General features: G+C 42.6%; 1 protein-coding gene across 17 annotated transcripts in view; it reads right to left on the bottom strand.

Moving 5' to 3' along the window:
- CSGALNACT1 (chondroitin sulfate N-acetylgalactosaminyltransferase 1) overlaps positions 1-25,565 on the bottom strand; it is a 487,912-nt gene that overhangs the window by 9,063 nt on the left and 453,284 nt on the right. For all 17 annotated transcript variants that reach the window (XM_056569152.1, XM_056569147.1, XM_056569104.1 and 14 more), the window contains one exon: positions 20,190-20,284. In XM_056569152.1, coding sequence (XP_056425127.1) covers positions 20,190-20,284 — 95 coding nt within the window. The remainder of the gene's footprint in view (positions 1-20,189; positions 20,285-25,565) is intronic.

The raw sequence follows: 25,565 nt of genomic DNA, 5'->3' as shown, positions 1-25,565 counted from the left end.
TCTGGCCCTTCACATGTTGCCAAACTACAACTCCGAGCATGCCTGGACAGTCTAGAAATGCTGGAAATTCAAATTTTGCAAGATCTGAAGGGGCGCAGTTTGGTTTCCAAAATGAGTTTGGTTTCCAAAACCAGAGTGTGGTTTCCAAAATGAGCCCTTCCATCTGTTGCATAACTACAACTCTCAGCATGCCCTTCGGCTGTCAGTGCATGCTGGGAGTTGTAGTTTAAAAAAAAAAAAAAAACATCAGGTAGGCAGCAGTTCCCCCACATTAGGGGCTTAGTTTCCCTACATTAGGTAGCATAGGTTCCCCATGTTAGGTAGCATAGTTTCCCCACGTAAGGTAGCACAGATTCCCCACATTAGGTAGCATAGATTCCACATATTAGGTAGCATAGATTCCCCACATTAGGTAGCATAGTTTCCGCACATTAGGTAGCATAGATTCCGCACATTAGGTAGCATAGTTTCTGCACATTAGGTAGCATAGCTTCTGCACATTAGGAGCATAGTTTCACCCCCCCACACACACACACAATGACAGACAAAAACACACAGAGACAGACACACACACAGACACACAAATACACACCTGGCCTGCGTCACGCTTCTCTCCGGTGGCGGCATGACGAGTGACGTCACTGACGTCCAGACCCGGTGAGCGGCGTAGCGCAGCAGGGGAGCTGTAGTAGGGGTGCGGTAGTAGGGGAGCGGGGGCTCTTGCACGGGACCCTGAACTATAACAGGGGAGGGGAGCTGTAGCAGGGGAGCGGGGGCTCTAGCAGGGGACCCTGAACTGTAGCAGCGGAGTGGGAGCTGTAGCAGGGGAGCGGGAGCTGCAGAGACAAAAATAAAACAGAAAGTCAAACTCACCACCGCTATTGCTGCTCCGGTCAGTGTGACTGCTGCAATTCACCCGAGTTTCTGTGGCCGCTCATCTCCCTCCTCTGCGCTCCAGGGCAGTCATCAGTGCAGGGCGCATAAGGGACCAAACGCACTGCCTCACAGGTATTGCTAGGCAGAAGAAGTCTCCTGCTCTCACTCGCAGATGGAGAGTCAGGTGGTCATCTCAGCAGTTGAGTTATGTGATCTCCGTCTCGGAAGGTGGGGGCTGTAGGAGGAGTGACAGCAGCCGAGATGGAGATGCCACAACAGGGAGGCAGAAAAGGGTTTTGATGACATTTCACCATAGGAATAGTGGTGGAAGGAGTGTACATTTTTAATGGATGTTTATTGCAAAAATAAAAAAACTATTAAGTAGGAAACTAATAATAGATAAAAATGATTAACTGAACTATCCCTTTAAATATGTGTCAGCTAAACCTGCTAATTTTAGAGGGACTGTTGACCATCTAGTGTATTGGGGTCACCTCTCCCCATTAGGAACACAGCTTGACCTAGTGTGCAAGAGTCTGAGAAGGTTGGGAGAGACAGCTGGTTGCTGGACAATCATTTTGCCAACAGTTATCCTTGGTGTTGGGGCAACATTAGTCTCCTGAATTGGGTGAGAAATTGATCCTAACTACATATTTTAGGTAACTTAGTAGACATACACACTTAAGTAGCTTGGGATACTTATTGCACCCATTCTATATAATAGAAATAAATAAATAATATAAATATTTATAAAGCTCTGTTACCTATGGATTCATGCTTAGACAGCAATAGGGTTTACAAATGATTAAATGGCAGACAGAGGATTTATTGCATTGTTGTCTCAGATTTAAAAAAATAAACTAAATGACAAATTGTTTGTATTCTGGAGCCCCATATTTATTACTAAGAGGACTGAGCTATGTATCCCGTTAGGTACTGTCTTGTAACCACCCTCACAAAAGAGCATTGGAAGTAACTGTATGCCTCATATGCCTATTGATAAGACTGGTATGGGTGAACATCAGCCTACAAGTATTGCCATTCACTACACCAACCACCACAGTAGCATATGGAACCCCTTTATCAACATTTTGGGAGTCAATTTTATACAAATGAAACCTCTCTACATTTAAAATTCAAAAGCATCTTCAAGTTACCCATACTTTAAAATTTAAAACACTATACTAATTCTAGTATATATATATATATATATATATATATATATATATATATATATATATATATATTAGAATTAGTATAGTATTTGTGTTCACAGAGAGAGGCTTTCTTGTTCTATAACTCGAAGCTACAATTAGGCTCTGTGAACATGGACGGAATACATCGCAAACTGTATATTTAGTGCCAAAGATTAAATTAGATTTTGACCTTCGAGATCAGGAAAGCCTTTCCCAAACTTCTGTAGCAAATACTGTAAATTTCATTTAAGCAAAGCACAAATGCCCATGGATACTGTACAAATCTACTGAAATATCACATATTTTCCTACTGATCATAATCTCATACACCGCTATGGTTTTTATTAAGTCTGTTGTTGCTATGAAACAGGTCATTTTTTTCCAATAGTAAATTTCCTTGGAGAAAAGCCACCACATGTGCCTGAAAATGCCAGTTTATGCATATGCTTGAGCTAGTCTGGTTTAGGTAGAAAAGTTTTATTTTTTTTAAGAACATTTCTAACATGCTAATGATATATGAAAATATGGTGGTGAAAATATGGGGGGAGATTTATTAAAACCTGTGAAGATGAAAAGTTGCCCAGTTGCCCATAGCAACCAATCAGCTCGCTTCTTTCATTTTTAACAAGGCCTCTACAAAATGAAATAAGCGATCTGATTGGTTGCTATGGGCAACTCAGCAACTTTTCATCTGCACAGGTTTTGATAAATCTCCCCCATGGAGAGAATATAAAAAAAGGGTTAGACAATTTTATTAGTGAGTGTTAATTCACATGAGATGGAAATGCTGTCATCTGACCGGCCTATTCCAGTAGCAGGGAAATGATATTGACCTATGGTATACCGTATATACTCGAGTATAAGCCTAGTTTTTCAGCAGGATTTTTCATGCTGAAAACTCCCCCCTCGGCTTATACTCGAAACGTTTCTGGCTTTAGCTGTGAGGGGATGGTCCCGGCCGTCCATCTCCGCCTGTCAATCCCTTCTCAGTGGTCTTCAACCCGCGGACCTCCAGATGTTGCAAAACTACAACTCCCAGCATGCCCGGACAGCCGATGGCTGTCCAGGCATGCTGGGAGTTGTAGTTTTGCAACATCTGGAGGTCCGCAGGTTGAAGACCACTGAGAAGGGATTGACAGGCGGTGATGATGACGGGGGGTTGATGATGACATGGGGGGATGATGTATTTCCCACCCTAGGCTTATAGTCGAGTCCATAACATTTCCTGAGTTTTTGGGGTGAAATTAGGGGCCTCGGCTTATATTCGGGTCGGCTTATACTCGAGTATATACGGTAATCCACAGCTTATCATTTTCTGTTGTACATTTCACCCATTTCATGATAGCAAAATTCTCACATCTCCAAGTGTAGAATTACTCTAAGGCTGGGTTCACACTATAGAATTTCCAGCTGGAGATTCCGAGTGCAACGCTAGGACTATTGCTATCCCCATAGTCGGCAATGTCTGTGGCGCGGATTCTGTCAGAAGTATGGATAATTTGTAGGGTGCAATGTGTAGCGGAATCCCATTCCTGCTGCACTGAAATTTCCAACCTGGAAATTCCAGTCAAGAAATTCAATAGTGCACACCTAGCCAAAATGTACACAAATATTTCAAATAAGAATTGCACGTGAAAATGCATGCGGACATGGGGGAGAAAGAAGTGAAGGGTTTTTCAAGCCATTTCCGCGCAAATTGCGCACGAATTCCACGCAAATTGCGCAGAGATTGCCCGCAAATTGTGCACGAATTGCACGCGAATTCCGCGCGAAAACGATGTCGGGCGGATTTTTTTTTTACCATTGACTTGAATGAACATGTTCTTTCTTCAAGCGGAACGGAATTCAGCGTGTGAACAGGACAGCAGAAATAACATTAAAGTCAATGGGCAGAGGAGATGTGCATTCATTTGGAGCAGAGAATTCAAGAGGAATTACTCGAGTAAATTCCTCTTGAATTACTCCGTGTGAACGTACCCTAAGGCTAGGTTCAGAATACGGAATCTCCGGGCAGAAAATTTCCGGCCGGAGATTCCGAGTTCCGTCTGCGCTGACTGAATTAGTCGGCGCTAGGACCGCGCGGACACTGCAGTCTCCTATAGACTGCTATGTGTTGCGCTAGGATTTCCGCCTGAAGAAAGAGCAACCCCTTTCTTCAGGCGGAAATTTTCTAGCGTATTTTTCATTCGGATTTTCCGCTTCACGAATTCCGAAGTGTGAATTTGTGAACGGAAAACCATTCACTACACTATGCATTATGGTAAGCGGAATTTCTGCCGGAAATTTCAAAGCGAAATTTCCCGGCGGAAATTCCGTAGTCTGAACCTAGCCTAACACTGACAAAGGATATAATGAATCTCAGGTCACTTACCATACTACTGCAGTTAAGTCACAATAGTTCCCTACTGGAACACAACACGAGTAGAGTTCAGCTGATGACTTCCATTCTTGCCCTAACCTCTGCATTCCCTCTTAATAGCTACATTTATCACCCTCGGTGGAAGTAAATTTGTTGAAAGGATTTACTGTGCAATTATTGTAATTGTTATTAGTGCCATGATAGAAAGCTAATGGACGAGCCAGAGAACAATGATAGCACTTATACATCCATCAAAGCAAGGTCAAATAAAGACTTCACAGCAAATCGGCTGATGGAAGTATTTCCTAGTAATTGTAGTTTTTTATCATTTTCATTTCTACTTTCCGATTCATAGCAGAATTAAAACATGCTGTAATGGGTAAATAGATTGTAAAGGAAATATTGTTCTGCAAACACAATGGGGGTTATTTATCAAGAGTGGTATAGGCGAAAGTCTTTTTACCCCATCAATTGTTTTTAATACTGCTGTCTGCAGTCAGTTTGTAAGCCAACACAGAGCTGGTGTAGTATTGCGCCTCAGTATAGGCAGTTGCGACAAAAGATGCGACAAACTGAAAAGTCGCACATCATAAATTCCTGACCACTGCATTAGGGCTGGGCGGTATGACCAAATATGTGTATCACAGTATTTTTTTAACTTACGGCAGTTCCACAGTATATAACGATATTTTCTCACCCCCTCCCCAAATCATGTGACCCGCCAGCGCTGTTCTGTCCCCCCCCCCCTGCCCCAATCATGTGACCCGCACGCGGTGTTCGGCTTCCCCCCCCTCAAAATCATCTGACCCGCCAGCACTGTTCTGCTCGCCCCAATTAATGATCAGCCCTGCGGGGTACTACTCAAAGATGTCAAGCACTGCCCTCCTCCTCTCTGTTGGGGGCCGCCAGCGATGGAACTCACTGTACTCCAGTGGTCTCCAACCTGCGGGCCTCCAGTTGTTGCAAAACTACAACTCCCAGGATGCCCGGACATGCTGGGAGTTGTAGTTTTGCAACTACTGGAGGTCCGCAGGTTTGAGACCACTGCTGTATGCTGTATACCTATGCCCGGGCTGCAAAAGATACAGAAAATAAACTTTTAACTCACCCACCTCGGCCGCACGCTGGGGACAGGGGAGGACAGCCGTCAGCCTATCACCGGCCAGAGCGATGTCCCGCCCAGGCCAGTGATAGGCTGAGCCCACTGTCATCTAAGAAGCCGACTTCTTACATGACAGTGGGCTCAGCCTATCACTGGCCAAGGCGGGGCATCGTTGACGGCTGTCCACGTTCCAGTCCCCAGCGAGTGGCCGAGGTGGGTGAGTTAAAAGTTTATTTTCTATATCATTTGCAGCCCGGGCATAGGTATACAGCGTACAGCAGTGGTCTCAAACCTGCGGACCTCCAGCTGTTGCAAAACTACAACTCCCAGCATGCCCGGACAGCCATTGGCTGTCCGGGCATGCTAGGAGTTGTAGTTTTGCAACATCTGGAGGTCTGCAGGTTGGGGACCACTGGCGTACAGTATAGAGTTCCAGCACCCGGCGGCCCCCAACAAAGAGGAGGAGGGCAGTGCTTGACATCTGTGAGTAGTACCCCGCTGGGCTGATCCTTAATTGGGGGGGGAGCAAAACAGTGCTGCCAGGTAAAATTAGGATTAGTTTCCTGATGTGGAGACAGCGCTGCGCTAGGCTGATAATACATTCCCGAGGGGGAGGGGCCCATCCGGTATTGCGGTATGGGGGAAAATTCATATCGTGCAGCCCAAAAATGTGGTATTCGGTATGAACCGGTATACCGCCCAGCCCTACACTGCATGATATCTATTGAAATCACGACTTGGTGTTTTAACTTTTGAAAAACCTTCTAAAGCAAAAGTCGCAATAAAAAGTCTCAAAACAGCAACTGAGACAAATTGTGAGACAAATGTACATCACAAAACCAGGGTAAAACCAATGATAAATTCCCCCCAATGACATTAACAATAGTAACACATTTCTTGCTCTTGAGGGTCTTTTTTTTTGTCATAAATAAAAGTAAATGAGTCATAAAATAAAATGAAAGATGTTTGCATGGATTGATTGATTGGTTGTAATTTAGACAAAAACACCAGATCTATCCATAGTCTAAGAAGAATATTGCAGTTCAGCCCCATTTCCTTTTCTCCATTAAAAACAAAACAAAAAACAAAGTTTTTAAATCCTGGGTAACCACATTAAGTAATGACAGAACATCATTGCAATAAAGTAAAGTAAGGCCATGTAACTTGTCATCAGTTCCTCTCCCATTCCAGAATATTCTATCAGGCCTGTCATTCCATGTATCACTGCGTGACAGATTGTGACACAGGCACAGAAAAATATTTACAAACTATTGTGATAAGTTAATGTTGGATAGAGTTCTATTTTAGTGTTTGCTTTACCCTACCCACATAGTGCTTTAATCCATTGTATATTTTATGGCCTCTCTTTGAAGAACTAGCTTTGATTTAAAAAAAAAAACGTCTTGGTTTAAAGGTGTACTCCGGTGGAAAACTTTTTTTTTTTTAAATCAAATGGTGCCAGAAAGTTAAACAGAATTGTAAATTATATAAGTAAAAAAGGAATAAGTCCGGCAACTCACCGTTGATACGCTGACTGCTGCGAGGCTCAAATCATGTTCATGAGGCGGAGATCAGTGTGGGAAGCACAGGAGGGGATTAACCGGTTGATTTCGTGCAAAAGCACTTCGTCCGAGGCTGGACGAAGTGCTTTTGCACGAAATCAACCGGTTAATCGCCTCCTGAGCTTCCCACACTGATCTCCGCCTCATGAACATGATTTGAGCCTCGCAGCAGTCAGCGTATCAACGGTGAGTTGCCGGACTTCTTCCTTTTTTACATATATTGTGTGAACTACTTATCTGCGTCCTGGCACCACCGTAACACATGGAGCAAGTTTCTACAATGGATTGTCTCTATCATGTGTATTAGGAACATCGATTATTTATGAACATTCCTGGATATTTCCATTTAAATATATTTTTTGCACTTCATTTGCCATTAGGTGCCACCCTCCGTTTTTTTCTGTATTAATTATAATAGATTTATAAATTACTTCTATTTAAAAAACGTAATCCTTCCAGTACTTATTAGCTGCTGAATACTACAGAGGAAATTATTTTCTTTTTGGAACACAGAGCTCTCTACTGACATCACGAGCACAGTGCTCTCTGTTGACATCTCTGTCCATTTTAGGAACTGACCAGAGCAGCATATGTTTTCTATGCGGATTTTCTCCTTCTCCTTCTCCTACTCTCTCCTACTTCCTAAAATGGACAGACATGTCAGCAGAGAGCACTGTGCTCGTGATTCAGCAGAGAGCTCTGTGTTCCAAAAAGAAAATAATTTCTTCTGTAGTATTCAGCAGCTAATAAGTACTGGAAGGATTAAGATATTTTAATAGAAGTAATTTACAAATCTGTTTAGCTTTCTGGCACCAGTTGATTTTAAAAAAAAAGTTTTCCACCGGAGTACCCCTTTAACTGGGGAACAGCATTTACATTAAATCTACAGGTGTACAAATGCAACCACTCATAACACATTTGAAGCTACTAGCATGCACATAACTGTATACAGAGATTGCTATAATCTGCCCACCCCAAGTGGAGCTCATATGTAAATTGTGTACTGGGTAGACACCACACACGCTATCTGCTTTCAGTTTTCCTTCAATTTCTACAAAAGATCAGCCCTGGTCCAAACTGTATCAGCCTATAGCATATTTAGACTAAAAAACAGTGGTTGATAAATTAGACATTCAGTTAATATTATACACATCTGGTCTTGTTTTGGAGCCAAAAATATCCATATAAAGTATCTCCTATAAGTGAATACACACCTCACCTTTTCGAAAACATTTTATTATATATTTTCTTATGACAACACATGAGAAGAAATGACACTCTGCTACAATATAAAGTCGTGAGTGCACAGCCACAGTGTTTAATGTTGTGTCCCCTCAAAAATAACTCAATACACAGTCATTAATGCGTAAACCTTGGCAACAAAAGTGAGTACACCCCTTTTAGCCATTTTCCATCTCTGCTGTCATGTGACTCGTTAGCGTTACAAGGTCTTAGGTGTTAATGGGGAGCAGGAGTCTTAACACCTCAAGGACTCAGCCCATTTTCACCTTAAGGACAATTTTCTTTTTTGCACTTTCGTTTTCTCCTCCTCCCTTTCTAAAAATCATAACGCGTTCCATTTTGCACCTACAGACTCATATAACAGCTTGTGTTTTGTGTCACCAACTGTACTTTGTAATGACATTACTTATTTTATAACATAATCTGTGGCCAAACAAAAAAAAAAAACATTTGTGGGGTGAAAATAAAAAAAAATGCCATTTTGTAAATTTTGGGGGCTTCCGTTTCTACACAGTGCACTATTTGGTAAAAACGACACCTTATCTTTATTCTGTAGGTCCATACGGCTACAGTGATACCCAATTTATATAGGTTTTATTTGGTTTTACTGCTTAAAAATATTATAACTACATGAACCAAAATTAGTATTTTAAAATTGTCATTTTCTGACCCCTATAACTTTTTTTTATTTTTCCACATATGGTGATGTATGAGAGCTAATTTTTTTCACCGTTTTTCACCATTTTTGTTTTGACGGGACGTTTTGATCTCTTTATATTAATATTTTTATGGTATATGAAGTGACCAAAAATGCACAATTTTGGATTTTGGTATTTTTTTACGTGTACGCCATCGACCATGTGGTTTAGCTAACCTTATATTTTAATAGTTCAGACATTAACGCATGCGGCGGGACCATATGATTATTTTTATTACATTATTCGATTTAAAAATTAGAAATGGGGGGTGATTCAAACTTTTATTATGTTAGGGGCATATTTACATTTATTAACTTTTTTTTTACTCTCTTTACTCTTTTTTTTTTAGCCCCCACAGGGGATTACATATACTGTTCAATGCTATGCCATAGCATAGCATTGATCAGTGTTATCGGTGCTCTTCTGCTCCAGCCTGCATGGCAGGCTTGGACTAATAGAACACAGATTGGACAGCGAGGAGGCAGGTGAGGACCCTCCCGCCGTCCTCTCAGCACATCGCAATTTCATCGCGATAGTCCTGATTAGCTCCACTGAGCTGCAGGGATTCTTTCAGTTTAATTTTAGAAGCTGAAATAAACTTTGATTGTGGCATCTAAAGGGTTAGGGCTGGGAATGAGCCTGATCGGTGATGCCTGGCTTCAACCCTGGGTCCTGGCTGCTCATAGCAGTCAGGACCCACCGGGTTTAAGGCGTTCTTTGCTCGTGACAACACTTTATATTCTGGTAACGGGACCAGGGCGTACAGGTATGCCCTGAGTCCTTAAGGACTCGTGAATGGGGGCTTACCTGTACGCCCTGCGTCCCGAAGTGGTTAACCCCTTACTTATCTAAAATACTGTATATACAGGCACTTAACGCATCGTCTTACTAGGGCATAAAGGTATGCGCTGTGGTTCTATTATAGACTATTCATGCCTATGCAGCAGGGAAAAAGATTGTCAATGCAAGCTATAGTAAACAGAGCAATGAGTAAAGTAAGGCAACCCCGGTCACTATTTCAAAAGCATAAAATCAAAATGCATATAAAAACATTTTCATATGCAAAACAAAATATACATGGAAAGAACTGTGATCACCGTCTACAACAGATGGCACAAATTATGGCAAAATGCATCAGGTCTGGCAACCAGCTGGTCTACTGGTCAGAAGGGGGGGGGGGGGGGGAGAGATGCACCAAATAAATGGGAGACCTTAAACCCTAAGACTCCTTAAAGGATTCGATAATAGCGCTGTTTTCTTCATCCTTCTAAATTATTAATACAAAAATATCTGAATAGGGAAAAGGAAAAGTATACATACGTTTTCTAGTTTGTCCTCCCGTTTAAATACTGTTCTAGTTCAGTCATGGTTTCAGGTCACAGTGAGACGATAAGTCCTACATACTGCTGTCCTGTACTCCTCCACACAATGATGTCATCACTGTGCCTACTTCTACTTCCCAATAATCATTAAACACCTACTCAGAACATTGCACTCCCTGGTGCCCACTCAAACAGTAATGTTTCCCCTGGTAGATATTAGCATTAAGTTTCTCTAAAAAATGTTTTCTTCATATAATACTTAAAGGGGTATTCCAGGAAAAAACTTTTTTATATATATCAACTGGCTCTAGAAAGTTAAACAGATTTGTAAATTACTTCTATTAAAAAATCTTAATCCTTTCAGTACTTATGAGCTTCTGAAGTTAAGGTTGTTCTTTTCTGTCTAAGTAATCTCTGTTGACATGTGTCTCGGGAACCGCCCAGTTTAGAAGCAAATTCCCATAGCAAACCTCTTCTTTTTGAACAAATCGTGAATACTGTTTTTTGTGAAAATTCCACAGCCGTGTTTGATGCAGTTTTTTAAACCAAAGCCTGAAGTAGGTTCCAAAAAGAGCAAAAGAGAGGGAAATATAAAGGCATAATTTCCTTCTTGCTGGAACCACTTTTGGCTAAAAATCTGCATTAAAAACTGTTACGGCCACATGGTGACTTTGGCCATGCAACAAAGCTATGTCACATCATCTGCATAGTGCTGCTTCAAAGCTAATATAAATGAATAGAGGAAGGATTGCCGGTCACAACACAACCACCTTCACTTTTCTTAGCTATAATGCAGTGCGATAAAGGCAGCATAACATAGTGACCTTTGGTTGTGATGCACATTGTAAGGCCAAAGTCACCATGTAGTCCTATTCTAAAGCTTTCTGCACTATAGTAAATTCCTTATATCTTAAAATTTTCATTTAGTTTAATGTACAGTAATACTGGTGCGATAAAAGAAACCCTCATGTGGCCAGGCTATCCTTGGAAATAACAGAATAAGCTTTTATGATGCAATAAATAGATTCATTATCCATTATAGTATGTGTTTTCAGAACCATTATGTATGATCTCATATATGCACAAGTGACTATGTCTATAAACATAATTATGGGTAAATTATGAGCATTTATTCTTTATTTGCTCTGCTCGCTTTGGTCATGTGCTTACATGTGCTTACACGTACGTACATTAAATATGCAACTTATCTCATGGAATATAAAGGGTCTTAGGTCACCTCACAAACGTAATATGATTCTTTGTTACCTGAAACGGTTCTCCCCAAATGTAGTGATGCTACAGGAAACGCACCTTGATGCTGTCAGGGACCGACTGGGGACAGAGAGAGTGAGCCTTAAACTGACCCTAAAACCGCTCTCCCTGCCTACTTGCCCATCCACCCTAAATGGTGGATCGACAACTGGGCGCCGGTCCCTCCCTGAGCTAAAGTGCAGGGGCCGAATAAAAACACATACTAATAAATAGTCGGTCACAAACCAGAAACATAACAGGAGCTTAGAACTCTATAGTATAAAGTTTAGAGGACACAGATCAGGGAGTTAGGACAGAGGACACTATATCAGCGGACATGAACAGAGGACTCAGTGGTCCTGAACAGAGGACACTATAGATAATTGGTCATGAACAGAACTCCAAAGATCTGAATAAAGAACTAATAAACATGTAGAGTTCAAAACACCAGACAGGAAAACGGATAAGTCTGAACATACTCCAGAACCAAACAGGAATAAGCTTAATCCCCCAGAAAAACCTGTGATAGACACAGCAATAACAGTACCCTCTGAGTCCCCACGGATAGGTAAACGGGTTCTATCGCTAATCAGGAATAATAGCAAACCCTTCAAACACTTCCTGTACACACGGAGTCCCCATGGACAGAAAACAGGGATGCCAAGTTACAACTCAGAAAAATGGATACAACAGGATATAATTATAGAACCCTGTTCACAGTGAACAAAAGACAGGATAAATCGCAATCCCTCAAAACACCTCCAGTAGACAAGGAGTCCCCATGGAATGGTAACAGGGATGCAACATAGGACACTGTTCACACTAGACACACAAACTGGACACTCCACTCCACTAACGAAGTAGCCATTTATAATAAATCCAAATAGACTACTGGCCAGCGGCACACTCACCAGTGTGGACAGGAGGAAAACTGTGGCCTAGTAGTGCTGGCCTAGTAGGAAAACAGAAAAATAAAACACAGAACTTCATAAGAACGGATACAAGAGAAAACAATGTGAACAGACACATAGCAAAAAGAACAGACAAATCCTAAAACCGACTAAACCAGCACAGCTTAAAATCTACTGAGAGCTTGCCACATAACATTGGCTAAAACCAGAAAATACAAAGTGCACAAAACAGAGATAGATTAAAAGCTCAAATAAAGAGTGTTTCACTAAGAGCTCCATGCAGCATCTCCAGCATCTTAGCAAGTCAGGATTTAATGAAGTATCACCAGCCCAGAGGCTAGACTGGGCTGACTTTAAATAGACACACCCTAAGAGCTATTGGCTAGCAAGCAAAAAGCTATTAACTATTCCCTGACCAGGTAATGTAAAACTGTTCACACACAACCAAATCAATAGCTGTGCATGAACACAGGCCAATACAGACATGACAGATGCTACTGATTATGTTAGAATGAAGAAGTGGTGGGTTAAGGAAGTCTCTGACCTTCTGACTAAAAAGGAGGTACTCCAACAGGTGAAGCATTACTTACTTATGGATCAACTGGAATTGGGGAGATCTGCAGAAAAATCGTATAAATCCTTTTTTAACCTGTTGGGGACTTAAGGACTTAAAGGGGTTATCCACCATAAGGTTATTTTAGTACGCACCTGGCAGACAGTAATGGACATGCTTAGGAAGGATCTGCGCTTGTCTTGGGGCTAAATGGCTATGTTGTGAGATTACCATAACACTGTGGTTAGCTTTTTGTGAACTTGTATTACCTGTTTGACTTTTTGACTACAACTCCCACAATGCCATTTTCCTCCCTCTCAACCATCAGCCACCCCACCCATTGAAACAAAAGATCCGTGGTTTTCAATCAGGGTGCCTACAGCTGTTGCATTAGTTGCAGATTGATCCCTCCACCCATTGAAGCAGACAGGCTCCCTGTCATCAGCTGACTAATGAGTCAGGTCTCGGCCGCATTGCAAGCTGGGAAAAATCCAAGAAAACAGTCATTTTGTATGCTGGTAAAAATAAATAGTGGGGTTAAAATCACAGAAGAATTGTGAGAAAACCGTCACACACAGGTACAGACACTATATTATGAACTACACTAACTTTACAGCCCCTGTAGCATAGTCAAATAAAAAAAATTCCTGGAATACCCCTTTATGGACAGAGGACGTACCTGTACGCCCATGGGAATTTTGGTCCCCGCCGTGTGCCAGGCGGGGACTGGACCGAGATGACTGCTGATATTATATCAGCAGGCATCCCGTGGCAATGCCTAGGGAGGTCCTGAGACTGGTGATTCCGGCCCAATCGGGTCACTGGTGAACCCATCGCTCGGAAAATAACAGTGATCTGAGCTGACAAAGACTTACCAGAGCAGCGGCATTGGAGCAGTGGCGGCGGGAGAGACCATTGGGAGGAGTGCAGCCGGAAAGTGCGGCGGTGGAGGAGGCTGCAGTGAAGATTGCTGGTAAGTGATCTTCACTGTTGCCTTCTAAAAGTTGCAAAACTACATCTCCCAGCATGCCCAGACAGCCAAAGGCTGTCTGGGCATGCTGGAAGTTGTAGTTTTGCAACATCTGGATGGCCACAGTCTGGAGACCACTGTGTAGTGGTCTCCAGACTGTGGTCCTCCAGATGTTGCAAAACTACAACTTTCAGCATGCACTGACTGTCTGGGCATGTTGGCAATTGTAGTTTTGCAACATCTGAAGTGGCACAGTTTGGCGACAACTATACAGTGGTCTCCAAACTGTAGCCCTCCAGATATTGCAAAACTACAACTCTCAGCAGGCCCAGACAGTCAGGGATGCTGGGCGGTGTAGTTCTGCAATATCTGGCCCTTCTGGAACTACAACTCCCAGCATGCCTGGACAGTCTGGGCATCCTTGGAGGTGTAGTTTTGCAACATCTGGGGGGGCTACAGTTTGGAGACCACTACTTAGCGGCCTCAAAACTGTTTTTCCCCAGTTGTTGCATAACTACAACTCCTAGCATGCCTTTCGGATGTTAGTGCATGCTGGGAGTTGCAGTTTTGCAACATCTAGTTGGGAAACACTGAGCTAGAATCTGTTTCCTAACTCAGTGATTCCAACCCGTGTGCCTCCAGCCGTTGCAAAACTACAACTCCCAGAATGCACTGACAGACCGTACATGCTGGGAGTTGTAGTTTTGCAACAGCTGGAGACACACGGGTTGGAATCACTGAGCTAGAGTCTGTTTCCTAACTCAGTGGTTCCCCACCAGTGTGCCTACAACTCCCAGCATGTACGTTCTGTCAGTGCATTCTGGGAGTTGTAATTTTGCAACAGTTGAATGTTTGGAGCGCCCCCCCCCATGTGAATGTACAGGGTACATTCACACGGGCGGGTTTACAGTGGGTTTCCTTGTACAAGTTTGAGCTGTGGCAAATTTTCTGCCGCAGCTCAAACTCCCAGCGGAAAACTCACTGTGAACCCCAGCCTGTGTGAATATACCCTAAAAACACAACACTACACTAACACAAAATAAATGTCGTATTTCAATGAAACAGTTTAGGGCCACATATGGGGTATTTCCGTACTCAGGAGAAATTGCGTTACAAATTTTGGGGGGATTTTTCTCCTTTTACCCCTTATGAAAAGGAAAAGTTAGGGGCTACATCAGCATGTTAGTGTAAAAAATAGGTAAAAGGAGAAAAAGACCCCCAAAATTTGTAAAGCAATTCCTCCTGAGTGCGGAAATACCCCATATATGAATGGAAAATGCTCTGCGGGTGCACAACAGGGCTCAGGAGTGAGAGCGCACTATATACATTTGAGGCCTAAATTGGTGATTTGCACAAGGGTAGCTGATAGTTACAGCAGTTCTGACATGAATGCCCCAAAAAAACATGTGTGACCCAATTTTGGAAACTACACCCCTCACGGAGCCTTAACACCCCACAGGTCTTTGACAAATTTTCGTTAAAATTGGACGTGAAAATAAAAAAAATAAAAAATTTCCTCCCTGAAATGCTGGTGTTACCCCAAATTTTTCATTTTTACAAGGGGTAATAGGAAAAAAGCCTCCCAAAATTTGTAACCTCATTTCTTCTGAGTATGGAAATACCCTATATGTGGAGGTAAACTGCTCTGCTGGCGCACTACAGGGCTCAGAAGAGAATTAGGCTGGAACTGAAGGCCATGTGCATTTACAAAGCCCCCATGCTGCCAGAACAGTGGAGCCCCCCACATGTGACCCTATTTTGGAAACTACACCCCTCACGGAATGTAATAAGGGGTACAGTGAGCATTTACACCCAACAGGTGTCTGACAGGTTTTTGTAACAGTGGTCCGCGAAAATGAAAAACTTAATTTTTATTTGCACAACCCACTGTTCTAAAGATCTGTCAAACACCAGTGAGGTGTAAATGCTCACTGCACCCCTTATTACATTCCGTGAGGGGCGTAGTTTCCAAAATGGGGTCCCATGTGGGGGTCAACTGTTCTGGCACCATGGGGGCTTTGTAAACACTGGAAATGAAGAAGGAGTCCAGCACTGCAGTGAAGGCAGCTTTATTAAGTGAGGAGCAAGCAATAAAAGCACACTAGTCAGACATGTTTCAAGCGCGAACGCTCTTCCTCGGTGGCTTTGTAAACACACATGGCCCCTGACTTCCATTCTAACCAAATTCTCTCTCCAAAAGCCCAATGCCACTCCTTCACTTCTGAGCACTGTAGTGCGCCCGCAGAGCACTTTACATCCACATATGGGGTATTTCCATACTCAGAAGAAATGGAGATACACATTTTTGGGGGCTATTTCTCCTATTACCCCTTGTAAAAATGAAAAATTTGGGGTAACACCAGCATTTTATTGAAAAAAAATTATTCTTCACTTCCCACTTTAACGAAAGTTCGGCAATCACCTGTGGGGTGTTAAGGCTCACTTTACCCCTTGTTACGTTCCTTGAGGGGTGTAGTTTCCAAAATAGTATGCCATGTGTTTTTTTTTTACCGTTCTGGCATTATGAGGGCTTCCTAAATGCAACATGCCCCCAAAAAAACATTTCAGCAAAATTCGCTCTCCAAAAGCCAAATGTCGCTCCTTCCTTTCTGAGCCCTCTAGTGAACGCACAGAGCACTTTACATCCGCATATGAAGTATTTCCTTACTCGAGAGAAATAAGGTTACAAATTTTGGGGGGCATTTCTCCTATTACTCCTTGTGAAAATGAAAAGTTAGGGGCAACACCAGCATTTTAGTGTTAAAAATCTAATTTTTCATTTTCACATCCCAATTGTTTTTGAGACTACTTGTCTCATTATGCTTCGTGATATCACATAGCTGTATTTATGCCTTGTCTGTATTATCACGTTTACTGTCTGGGGTGATGTCCCCGATGACAATTGTTGGGTATATGAAAATTTATTTGTAAAAATTATATTTTAAATAAAATAATAAAAATAGCAGAGATACTCGAGCGATCCTGACAAGAGAGACTGAGGGATAGGATGCTAGTCTTTCATGCATTAATCTGTATGACCTGGAAAGCTGCCCATGAGGCAATCTGAATCACAGTACAACGCTGTGTGCATGAATGATAAGACCGGATGTCCATTAGCTACTAGAAATGTATCTCTTCTTCCAAAATTTTTACTTTCAGAATATATTAAATAATTAGTAACGCCTAATTTACCATATTGGCCCTGAAAGATTAGCTCATTGCTGCATTATGACACTAAGGCAAGCTTGTGCTGGATAATCCACGCACATAGACTTTTATATACACACAGACACAGATCTGCTGTAATATTACTAAATATAAATAAATATGATGAAGTCAAACGTCAATACACATATAACAGACCTGTCAACTCTTCTGATATATTTGTTTTATTAAAGTGTACCTCCAATGTTCTGGGCACTTTTATGAAAAAATGACTATTGTGCTGCACTGTGCATAATAGTCATTTTTCTAAATCACTTTCATCACACCAAGGACCTATTCTCCCGCTCTCCACCACATATAAATGTGCATTAGGAGATGTTGCTTGCTGCCTTGTCTCCATACACTCGGTCTCATGCTGGAGATGGGTGCTATGGAGCCTAAGTGAGAAGTTCAGTTAAAAATGTCAGGAAGTCGAGAGAAGGGGTACGTGGTAAAAGTATTCTGATGCCAAATTCAAAATGAGAGTGGTTTACAAAAATTACTTTTGTGCACAGTGATGTACTAGAGTCACTTGTCATACATGTGCTCACAACATTGGAAGTACTCGTCATTCCCCTGTTTTTACTCCTGGAATAGGATGAGTACACTGACAACTGCGTGTCATAGTAAGTGAATAAAATATACTAACTAAACTTTCAATTATGATGTACTAATAGATGACCAGTTCTAGATTTTTAAGGTAAATTCACCTGAATCGGAAAAGGCAATAAGCCGATGCATATTGTTGTCATTGTATTTATCATCATGTTTCAGGTCACAGTAAACTCTTAAAGGGTTTATATCTGTATTCTAAGATGTAGACATGTATTATATTAGCTTTGATAATCTGGCTTTTCCGTTTTACTTAAGACAATTTAGCCAAAAGTTATGGAGAGTGGAAACACTGGTTCTGAACTAGTCCTGTAGAACCAACTTGGTATCCAGTTGTAACAGCATATCCAAACTGCTACTTATTTCAAGGTTAAGGTGTATTTCGGGAAGTATATTTTCTACATAATTCTGCTGTAAAATGAAGAAGAAAAAAAAAACAACCAATATTAACCTTCCCAGTTCTCTCTTTCTTCCTTGGATCTGGCTTCATAAGAACGATGGTGGCGGGGTAGTAAAGATAAGTATATATTTTTTTAAACAGCCTGAGCAGAACTATTTTCTTTCTTTCTTTTTTTTTATTTTTTTTAAACCTTCCTAAAATATCCCTCTAAACTATTCGCTTTTTTTTTTATTTTTTTTATTTCATGTATTTTGACTGGCAGGGATCTATGTCAGAAAAGGCAAGTTATTCACAATGTCAAGCTGCAGGAAAGCTAACTGACTTGACAGACTACAGAAAAATGTCAAGAAAACAGTACTAGATACCAATTTTATTAAGAAATAAATATTTTTCTGTAAGCAAAGCAGATCATAGAAACCAAAATACATATAGTATTAGAAAACAAAATGACGTTGTGTTTGCATATACAAAGGGAACCTGTCTCTTTGGCATTGCAATTCAAACTACTGGCAGCATGTTATAAACTAGGAAAAGCTAAGAAAGATTATAAATTTGGTATATTTTGTGCATTATTCATTTACAGTGCATCTCTACTTATTCTAGGTTTAGGTCTGAGCAGAGATTTGCATTAATAGATGAAGTTATCCTGAAAATGTTCCCACAAAACTATATATCAGTCTGCTCAGCTTCCCTTGCTATATAAGACGATGCCTGCAAATCGGACTGAATTTTCAATGTGATGGTTCCCTTTAAAGTAAGTACTGCTTAAACAGCTATGTAAGCGGATACTAGCTTACAGCTAGTATTCGTAATGTCCCATCCAGCCCATAGAATATTCTCATAATAGCCTTTAGTACAGACAAGTTCATATTTCTGTTGTAGATGGTGGCCAGTACCTTTAATATAGTCCAATTTTCAGATCTTTATAAAAATAAACAGTAGTATATGTGCTGACAGGTCTGCAGGACAACTGCAAGGAATATGAAGTTCCAAACAGCCCTTCCAAGATACTTCTAGTAGTTAAAGGGGTTATCTCACTATGACAATCTCTTTTCCTATTAAAGCCTGTCTGGTCATTAATTATATCCAGCTTTGGAGACCCATGATAGTGAAAACTCTGGCGGCCACTGCAGGCGAAATTTAGTATTACACGCCTAATTGGGCATTTTAAAAGTGGTCTTGATAACATTTCCCATTTAAGAAAAATATATACTTATTAATAATTAATAATGCACTACCGCATACAAATAAATATATAAAATATGGTTCTTATCCTTAGAAATGTTTTATTTATTTTTTACTCTCTGCTACTCAGTCTGGGCTTATATAATAAATATATGTAAAAGACTAAGTACAAGACATGCAGTGATGCACCTGACTTAGCATACTGCCTGCTCGCAATGTGGATTAAGCCATTGTCTGTTAAACAAACATTATCATTGTACATTGCTCTACTGCTGCTGTAAGGCGGAGCAGTATATTAGCAACACTCTTCCATGCACCAGACAGTTTACTATGCAGGAAGGTTCAGCTTTATGAAACAGTCTTTGTTTATGCATTCAGGTTATTATTGAAGGCCACGTAGGAGTATATTTCTCTTCTATGTCTGTTGCAATAAAACACCCTGGTTATACATAGGAAAATGTATTCTGGGAACTTCCGCTCTTAGGATATCATTCATTTCAAAAGTCTGGGGTTGTGCTTGCTGCTAGACTAGAGACTAATGTAAGGTTACAGTAGAATACCTTTTGGAAAATATGTCAGGACTTTTCTAAATATCAGTACCCAGAACATAAATTGCAAATCCGTTTTTGTTTGACTTGGCTAGAGCTAGAGTTGAGTGAATGCTAAGAGCTTAACCTTGGAGGCGAGGGAAGAGGATACACAGTCTACATTGATTTCATGACCTAATGTTGCCTCGAGTCACTTACCAGTTGTTGGTCAATGGATGGATTTGCATCATGATGTCCATAAATTATAGCTGGGTTATACTGGCTGAAAAGAACAGGGTAGAAAACTCTTTTCCCTAAAGGGGAGAAAAAATGCAATATAATTATTTTTTTTGTATTGTGTTGCTCCAATACATAAAAAAGTAAACAAATTTATATGTAGACCTGTATGATGCAATGCCTGCAATTCATGCTTAAATTATCCTGAGCAATAGGATCTGAGTATAGGTATCTGTGCTAAGACTGGGAAAGTGTTATTCACAGTGAGCATGTTATATATCTCTGAGCTCTCCTACCTTACAGACATTAAAGCCTGTACAACTATGTCAGTTAAAGGGGTACTCCATCCCTAGACATCTTATCCCATATCCAAAGAAACTGGGACTCCCACGATCTCTGTGCAGCACCCAGTGTTTGTTTAGAACGCTGGATGCCGGCGGCGGGAATCGTGACGTCACGGCCACACCCCTTCAATGTTCCAAATGCTGGGGCAGTGGAGTACTCTTTTAAATAAGGGGAGAAGACACATAGAATGCTTTGCAGGGAACACTCAGTGAACCTAAAGCTGGGAGCATTAAATGCAGACATCAGAGAAAACAGGCATTAAACATAAAGGAAACAATGTAGAAATCACTGGACAACATAATAAAAACTCAATAAGGACAACCCTCTTACAGCTTGACCAGTGTTCCTTATAAGCTACATGACAAAACCGCTGCTGTAATCACCCCATTCAGTGCCATTTTTACTGTAAGCATATCCTAACAAGGCTCTTACACGCTCATATCTAGAAGATGGAGGAACATAACTTCAAAACATGCTTATGTGCTGTCAGGGCATGATAAAAAACTGAGCTGTCATTATATACTATGGTGACCATACTTGGCTAGAGGAAGGGATTTCAATACGACTATATAAGTATAAAACAGCACTGTGTTTTTTTGAACTATGGCTACATTATTAGTTCAGATTATGAAACATAACAGGAGCACTAGGGATGAGCAAATCGAATCTGACGAATCCAAATTCGTTATGAATTTCAGGAAGAATTTGATTCACAACGAATGTGAATATCGAAGCGATTCTATCGTCTGAATTGCTTCATTAAATTCCATTTAGTGCAGTACAGTCTCCAGGGCATCTAAAATGGTGGGACCACATGTGAGGACATGGGGCAAGGAATCCTGGGAAGGCGGGAACAAGGGTAGGCGGGATGACCCGGAATCACATTCAGCATGCAGCCTATCAGCAGCAAGTCACCCCTGTGATGTCACAGCCCTATAAATTCAGCAGCCATATTGCGGCCAGTCACTTCAGCCTTTCAATGCAGAGAGATAGATAGGGCCAGACAGCGCTGTGTGTTGCACAGAAAAGTTATTTTCAGGAGCAATTTACCTCCTATTCAAGTCAGCGTTCTGAGAGAAAGAGAGCAGTGTATTTTGCACAGAAAAGCATTCTTACTGCAGCGATTCACCTACCAGTGACTGTCTACAGCATTCTATTACAGAGAGGGATAGAGAGCAGTGTGTTGCACAGTGTGTTGCACAGAACAGCAGCGATTCAGCTCAAGCACAAATCCTGCCTAGAAGCACTGATAGGGAAGAGAGTGAGATTGAGAAAGAAAGTGCAATTTTGGGTGTAGCACATAGCGACTGTGTGCTAAAGCACTGTTGTGTACTGCTGGTGTTGTACACAAATATTTTTTTAAGTATACTGGAGCACATTGTACTCCCCTCATGAGTGCATACCACATACGTACTCATCTCAGTGGTGTACTATTTTGTTCCTGTTAAAATCTCAAGGGCCTAGATACTGTGAAAGGCCAGGCAAAAGTACACACCGGCTGATGTTGTGCACAAATACTTTTCTTAAGTGTACTGGGGTGCATTGTACTGCCCTCATAAGTGCATAACACATACGTACATCTCAGTGGTGTACTATTTTGTTCCTGGCAAAAGTACTCACTGGCTGGTGTTGTACACAAATACTTTTTTAAGGGTAGTGGAGTGTATTGTACTCCACTCATATACGCACTAAGTATGTCAGGCAGAGAAGTGCCAGGATGTGCACAGAGGAGTGGCAGAGGCCTAAATTCATCAGGCAGATGTTGCAGAAGACTAGGGGAAATTGGTAGCAGGAGTCGCAGCGAGAGGCCTGAGCTCCCGGTATAAGCTAGTGGTCATGTCTCTACCAGCAACCCATCTGTTGTCATCGATTGGTTAACACGGTCATCCACTTCATCACAAGTGACATCTGACACCCGCAGTCAACAGTCTGTGGGTTCCTCAGACACAACCCTCAGTTGGCATGGCCCGCAAGCAGTCCCTGTCCTCCCATTGCCTCTGTCCTATGCTGCTCCCTTCCCCACAGAAGTATATTATGCTGTGGGTTCAGCTCTGCTATTTAGTGAGGATGATCTAGAGGACAGTCAGCAGCTACTGCCCATCCAAGAATTGGAGGAGACATCCGCTGCTTCCTGTGCTAGGCGGGCAAGTAGTGATGAGGAGAGTGGTGTGGGAGGTGGTGTTGCGAGCATTCATGCTCCTGAAGCAGACACTGTTGAGGAACCTAAGGAGGACATCAGTTACGTGCAGACACTTGTTGATGATGATGAAGCCAATCGCACATGGGAGCTGGGTGCAGAAGCGACTTCATCATCATCAGGAGAAGAGGGTTGCAGGTTGCCCGTTAGGCAGCAGCTGAACCAGCAAGATGGTAGCATGGTTGGCAGTCAGCATGGTGGCAGAAGTGGAACATCTGGAGCCATACGTGTTGGGGTAGACCACCTGCTTCGCGGCAGCCTACCTTCCCGGGAGGTAGTGAAACAGAGGTTTTCCCACCAACAGTCCCCACTGATTGACGGCAGTAGAAGTCAATCAGTGGGGACTGTTGGTGGGAAAATCAGCTACTCGGCGGTATGGCAGTTTTTCATCAAGTATCTGGAGTAGGTTAACCTGGCCACATGCAAGATGTGTCGGCTGAAGGTCAAGCGTGGCCAGGGTCCTAATGTTGGCACCATGGCACTGCGTCAACATATGCAGCATCACCATAAAGCGGCCTGGGAGAACCGTGGCTCTGATGTGGTGGTCGAGCCTGCTGCATCACCCAGTGGCACGCTGCTCCCTGTTTCAGCCAACCTCAGCCGAAGGGAGCTGTGTGTCATACCCATCTTCTGTCGCTCCAGATGCTCCTGCTCCTCCTACTTCAAGTCAGTCATTCCGCCAGCAATCCATCGATGAAGCCTTGTCCAAGAGACAACAGTATGCGCCCATTCATCCAATGGCGCAGAAGCTCAATGTGCTCCTGTCCAAGTTTCTGGTCCCTGGTTCTGCAGTCCCTCCCTTTTCAAGTGGTGGACTTTGCACCTTTCAGAGAACTGATGGCTTGTGCTGAGCCAAGGTTAAGAGTGACAAGCCGTAATTTTTTTGCGAAGAAGGCAGTACCAGTCCTGCACAATTATGTGGAAGAGAAGGTGGGCTAGTGCTTGATCCTGTCGGTGTGTACCAAAGTGCACAGCAGCGCCGATACATGGAGCTGTAACTACGGTCAGGGACAATACATGTCCTTTACAGCCCACAGCCCACTGGGTGAATGTGGTTCCTGCATAGCCACAACAACAGCAACCTGGACAGGTCATGCCGCTTCTGTCTCCACACTCTAATGCCGTTGGTCCTATATACAGTGTGCCTCCTCATCTTTCACCATGTCCTCAGCCTCCAATGCATAGACAAGTCTCAGTGCCCCTCCAGCATACCATGTGTGCAGGGCACAGCGGTGTCACACTCTTCTTTACATGGTTTGCCTTGGCGAACGGAGTCACACAGGGGAGGAACTGCTAAACATTCCTCAAGAAATTGAATCATGGCTTACTCCACAAAAACTGGAAATGGGAACCATGGTGACCGACAACGGAAAGAATATCTTGTCTGCGCTGCGACAAGAAAGCCTGAGACATATGCCCTGCATGGCACACATGTTTAATCTGGTTGTCAAGCGGTTCCTGAAGTGTTCCCCCCATCTGCAAGACATCCTAACAATGGGAAGGAAACTTTGCATGCATTTCAGCCACTCGTACACCGCAAAGCACGCCCTCCTTGAGCTGCAGCATCAGAACGGCATTCCCCAACATAGTCTGATTTGCGACGTTTCCACATGTTGGATAGTGGGACTTCCCTGTGTAACTTTAATGTCAACCAGTGGTAGCTCATACGTGACACTGGCCGTTTGCTCAGGCCCTTCGAGGAAGTCACATTATTAGTCAGTCACCAGGATTACGGGATGAACAATGCCATTCCACTGCTTCATCTACTACAACACGTGTTGGAAACAATGGCTGGGCACTGGAGATGCGGCGCCTACATCTCACGGCCACATGAGCCCTGTGGGGGCTGAACTGGAGGAGGAGGGGGAGGGGCACAGTTTAGGTTTCGCGAGATGGCCGGTTTTTCTAGTCTTCTTACAGGAGAGGAGGAGCAGGAGCAGCTAGAGGAGCTAGAGGATTATGAGGAAGGCAAGACAGAGGACCCAGACACAGTGTGGCAGTATGCAGTGGAGATGGAGGCAGGGAGTCCCTCTGAGTCACTTGCACAAATGGCACGATGCATGCTCACTTGCTTGTGTAGTGACCACCGAATTGTCACCATTCTGCACCAGGATGACTTCAGGCTCTCCACCTTATTAGACCCTCGCTACCGGCACAAAATGGGGGCCATTTTTACACCTACTGAGAGGGAGGACAAACTGACCTACTACAGAGACATCCTATGTAGTCAGTTGGCCGATGCCTATATGCACCATCTTCCATCCTCTCACAGGTCTGACTCAGGGGGCCCTCTGCGCTCACCTTCCACTGCCATGGCTGCTGGGGAGGGGTGGGGTGGCAGGAGCAGTACCAGCTCCATCAGCAGCAGCCTGAGATTACAGTTGCTGATCAGTAGCTTTCTTCATCCGCATAATGAAGCAACTCATAAGCAGCAGGAAGACATTTTCCCTGGAAAAGCTGTCCTGCCAGGCCAGCAGTGTGCCATCAGAGCGGGTGCAGGGGCCATGGTAACCCCAAGGAAAACTTACCTGTCCATGAAAAATGGGGAGAGACTGACCTTTGTGAAGATGAATCAGGCATGGATCAGCCAGGATTTCCACCCAACAATGCCTGATGCAACAGAGAAGATTGACCATGGTGCCACACCAACACTTCAAAAATATGTATAGTGCAAAACAGGTTTAAGGTGCTGCTCCCAGTTACAGACATTCTTCGCCATCAGACCAGTATTGCATTAGCTAAAACCTAAATTTTCTTAGGATAAAATATTCATACCCAAAATGTTTTTTGAAATCAAACAAAAGGAAAGGTGCAAA

This window comes from Hyla sarda, chromosome 1, assembly GCF_029499605.1.
Source record: "Hyla sarda isolate aHylSar1 chromosome 1, aHylSar1.hap1, whole genome shotgun sequence".
Taxonomy (NCBI): domain Eukaryota; kingdom Metazoa; phylum Chordata; class Amphibia; order Anura; family Hylidae; genus Hyla; species Hyla sarda.
This window is presented reverse-complemented; position numbering and strand designations above follow the sequence as displayed.